Here is a 4,778-nt window from a genome sequence, read left to right on the forward strand (position 1 = left end):
GTTTTCATGGTCATTATTGTGTCTTCTGGGTCCAAGGGATTAAAAAAAAATCTGTTTTTCTTTTTTTTAATAGTTCAGGGATCAACAACAAGGAAATTTTACACATAAAAAGCACAGATCCCACAAATTTTGTACTTTCCTCAAAGAATCAACATGAACACAGTTATCAGATAGAAGTGAATTAACATAATTGTTGTGTACATACAATATATTATAATCATGAATATATCAGTGCCCAATTTGTGATCAAATCATTCATAAATTCCTTATTGAAAAAGGCTGGAATCAACAAATTTGATTACATTTGAAAGGGTCAGGAATGTTTGTGTACACTTCCAGCAACAAGTTATATCATAGAATGATATACAAATGTTTGATTGTTTCTTTGTCAACTCCAGTCATTAGTACTTTATGTAGAGTTTGGTATCAGTTTCTCTACTTATTTTTCAGTGAAATGAATTTCAAAGTTGAACCTACCCTTGGAGTGGGAGATAATTTGTTGGCAAAAACTGGTTACCCCCATTTAAGTGGACCAGTGTATAGTTTATATAATGCATATTTATTTTTCTGCAGGTGAACATTTAAATACCGTATTTCATCGTAACGATAGTTTTATGTTAGCTTTGATTTTTTTGTTATCTTGCCTACAAAGATTTACAACTTCACAGGTGAAAAGATTCACTGGTCTGCACTGATTATTGTTGTAAATATGGTGCTCCACTATGGCCTCTACTGGTGCATGGCTGTGTTTGGCAATCCGGAGGACGAAGTCTCCATTGGCTTGCACGAGCGTACAGGAGACTGTGATGAGAAAACTAATGTCTACACTGCAATTGGAGGAGTGAGTTTGAATATTGCTTTGAGATTTCTTTTAGCTATCCCATCAGATTTGTAATAATCAGAATGAAACGTCTTTATTCTTAAAATATACATTGGTGTTCCCCACTGTACAGCAAGCAGGAAGTCCACTCTCTGTGAAACGGATCAGAGTCAAAGTCAAAGATAACAGGCGTCTTTTCCACTATCAAATTCGTGTGAGAAAATCCCGCCTACTTGCCCGAGTCCAAGTTCTCTGGTTTCAAGTGCAGTTCAAAATATCATTCAAATCCCAAAATATAATTTGTTGATGTTCAAGGTATGATGATGTGCATCCCAGTAGAAGTTGAATATGCTTATATACATATATTGTGGGGCTTTTTGATAGGTATATTAATCTCTTCCAGTGAGCTTTCTGTACCACCTTTTCAAGAAAGGCCTAATGCTTTAGAAGCAGATGTGTAGGTATATATAGTAGTAACATTATAGCATGATATTAGATGACATGATTTCCTGGTACTTTTATTTTTTGGCTTTGTTAAAGCATTTAAAGATGTAATTCCTTTTAGTTACTCCTTTTATTTAGTTTTTTTTTTTTAAGAACAACCTTCATAGTTTTATTTCAGGTATTAATTTGTAGAATTGAATATTTGAAATTGACTTTACAGTTGGATACAAAACCATTGTAAAATGGTTTGGCTCTAAATTCATTGTAGTGATTTCACAGAATCTATGTCATACTGGTTTATTTTAGATCATCACACTAAAACTGATGTTATGGATTTTTTTTGCCTTACCATTGTTTATATTCTTTTTAAAACCACTATTAAAACATTTGTGAAATTGTAAAGATATTTATTGGAAACGTGAAATAGTAAAGGTATTTATGGGAACTATGAATCATTGGTTCACTTATTCCATATTAACTTCTGATAATTGTTACACATAATTTCCATAAAAGTCCAAATGCTTAGGAATCAGCCTCTCTTCCAAATTTGGTATTTGTTATAGCTTTTGTTATGAATTATTGAGACAATAGCAATCCCCTCCCCCAGGTTTTAGAGAGGCGAACTTACCTGTGCACAAGCGACTATGATGAGAAGTACTTTGATTTCCGTTGCTTACCCGGAGGTGAGCCCGTAAGCGATGGAGTGGAGTGGTACACCATTTGTGGCACCCCTTTCCCCAACCGAGCCGAGTATATTGCAGCAATTTCTCTCGTCTCAACTGTTGCCTGCTTCGTCTTCTACAATATGCTGTTCAGAAGTTCAAGGACACTGGTTTATAAGACTGAGAAGAAACAGAAGACCAAGTAATTTTTTGTGTGAAAAATAAATTTGATAGTGTCCACTAATTATGTTTTTTGTTCATTTATCTTGAGATGTGAAAGATTTTGGTATTTTTGGTCACAGTAGATAATTTGATCACTAATTAATTTAATAGACTATCTTTTTGACTATTTTAATGAGGAAGTTCTTTTAAATAAAGTGTTCTCTGATCAAATCTGTTGCTTAAAGGTACAAAGATATATGTAATAAAAGTAAAGAACACAGTATACAATTTTATGGATATTTTTCTAAAAAAAAAAAAAGGGTATTATTTTTTATTCTATATAAGAGCATACATGTAGCAATTAATATGCTCATGCAAAATGTGTGTTAAACAGTAATAAAAAGGAAATTATGTATATATATTTTTTTATCCTAATATACCAAGCAACCTGGGTGTGTGATTCAGAAATTTACAGATGGAATATTGTAGATATAATTGTAGCTTGATGTACAGTATGTCACAGAATGACATATATTAGTAGTTTATAATAACACTCAGCACCCATGATTCACAAGCAAGGGCCCCATTAGTGGGTCCCAAATGCCAAAAAATGGAAAAGATTGCATCAGGAAATAATATGCTGAAAGTTCTGTCAAATCAAAGATTGAGATCATAAATCAGATTTCCATACCAAGACAGTAAGTATGGAAATCCTGGGATAATTGTACCCCTCTTAGATAAGGGAGAAAAAGGTTAAGCATGTCCAGAGGCAGCAGGAAGAGTGGAATGGGAAAAGTGTAAGTTGGTTGATACAATGCAGAATAGGCTTACTGGTTGGATGTGGTACCAGGAGCACTGGAGCTGAATTTAAAACTTCTCCCATGGCATAGGCACCAGGAGAAAGGGTAAAGGATTAATCACAAGAGCATGTTATTAACCCAATGCCGATGGGAAACTATTATCACATAGTGTTTTTTTAAATGTTCTGCACATAGATGGCATCCTCCAGTGCTTAGCCACCAAGGAGTCAATTAGTAGATCTTGTAACACCTTGAAATAGCAGGAAAATGCTTTTTTTTTTAACAATGCCAATATTGTTATTGTTATAATTATTATAATTTAGTATTAAATACTAGAAAATATCGAAAATGGAAAATGAGGTGTAATTGGCTCAATGGTAAAAACAATTACTAAATCAAACACAGTGGGCATGCATGTACGCACACGCCATCCCCGGCAGCAAGTGGTTAAGGGTATTGGAGGTGTAGAGAATATTTGACATCGATGAGTATCAAGCTTGAAGTTGAAGCATATGCTTCACAAGTGGGATGTTAAATGGAGCAGAAAGATCTCTATTGAAGTTTGATAAGTGATTCCCAGTAACATTATTGACACCCATAAAAGCCATAAAAGGACACCCTTTATTTGCCTATATAAATATTCCTTTGTCTGACAGTCCTTGAGAAATTACAAGACCCAGACAATGGACCTCGAGGTGGCATTTTTCAAGACATCAAAAAAATGCATAGCAAATTTAGACTGCTCCTTTTGTGGTACAAGCTGGGCTCATTTCGCTCATTCAATCTGGCTTTTTCTCTCTTTCTTTTTCTTTCTTTCCGCGCCCTGTCCGCCCACCAAGAGGGCCCGAGACTCCACGACCACTTCCTCTCTCTCTGTTCTCTATATGTATATGTATATACGTATATGTATATGTGTATGTATATTCATATGTATGAACAATCAGTAAAGTTACCTGAAAAAAAAAATGTCAAGTCCTCAGTAAAAAATATCTGTAGAATAACAATCATAAATATATACAAAAATAGGGCATTTATGTGCAGTAGACCACCCCTGTTCTCTACTAGCGTTCACGCGCACACACCAAAGTACTTCTCTGGACCATTGCTGTTGCGGTGTTGGTGGTCTTCCAAACACACAGTCGCATCAATGGGGCCACACGGTTCTGTTCTAACCGCCGACACGTCTACATTAGGGTTTCGGCCAAGGTGAAAATAACAATTTTTCTCTTTCTTTGTTAGGGAATGTGGCGTACCCCCTCCTCATGCAGTGTATGGGAGAGGGGTAACTCGGAAATGAAGGGAAACGGGATAGATTTTTTCTTTCTGTTTTAAAGCTGTTTTTTCACTTTCGTTTTCCGTGTTCTTTTTTTCTTTGATGAACGTTGTTTGTTGTTGACAGAGGGGGATTTTATTATTGTTGATAGACTGAAATGAAGCAGAAAGTCGGGTTAGAAGTATATCATTTTAGTTAAAACAGAGAGAGAGAGAGAGAGATAATGATAATGATGACCTTTGTCAAATGAATGTGGTGCTTTGCGTGTCGTTTGGCCAAAAATGTACATTTTCACCGTTTTCCTTTTTCTTTTTTTTCATTTTCCCTTTTTCTGTTTTGATTTTTTGTTCTTTTGTTTAACGTTAAGATATGAGAAAAAGGGGAAATACAAAAGCTATGACGAGAGAAAAGAGTCAAACCGATCGCAGAAAAAGAGGAATTAAAACGAAAAAAAAGAGCGACAGAAAAATAGGGATCTGCCTCTGCTTCTCCCTCATACTCTGAGAGGAGAGTAAAGAAGGGAAAAGGCGAGGATGAGGAGAGGAGAGAAGGAGGGAGGAAGCGAAGAGGAGAGGAGAGAAGGAGGGAGGAGGCGAGGAAGGGGAAAAAAGAGAGGA

The 4,778-nt window shown here is 35.7% G+C and overlaps 1 protein-coding gene across 3 annotated transcripts in view; it reads left to right on the forward strand.

Moving 5' to 3' along the window:
• LOC113814290 (uncharacterized) overlaps nt 1–2,499 on the forward strand; it is a 9,565-nt gene extending 7,066 nt beyond the window's left edge. For 2 of the 3 annotated variants that reach the window (XM_027366332.2, XM_027366333.2), the window contains exons 9-10: nt 669–841; nt 1,872–2,499. In XM_027366332.2, coding sequence (XP_027222133.2) covers nt 669–841; nt 1,872–2,132 — 434 coding nt within the window. In that variant the 3' untranslated portion in view covers nt 2,133–2,499. Of the gene's footprint in view, nt 1–668; nt 842–953; nt 1,136–1,871 lie in introns of all 3 variants that reach the window. The other variant, XM_027366334.2, reaches the window with a different exon arrangement.
• The last annotated feature ends 2,279 nt before the right edge of the window (nt 2,500–4,778 follow it).

Source organism: Penaeus vannamei, chromosome 17 (genome assembly GCF_042767895.1).
Source record: "Penaeus vannamei isolate JL-2024 chromosome 17, ASM4276789v1, whole genome shotgun sequence".
Taxonomy (NCBI): domain Eukaryota; kingdom Metazoa; phylum Arthropoda; class Malacostraca; order Decapoda; family Penaeidae; genus Penaeus; species Penaeus vannamei.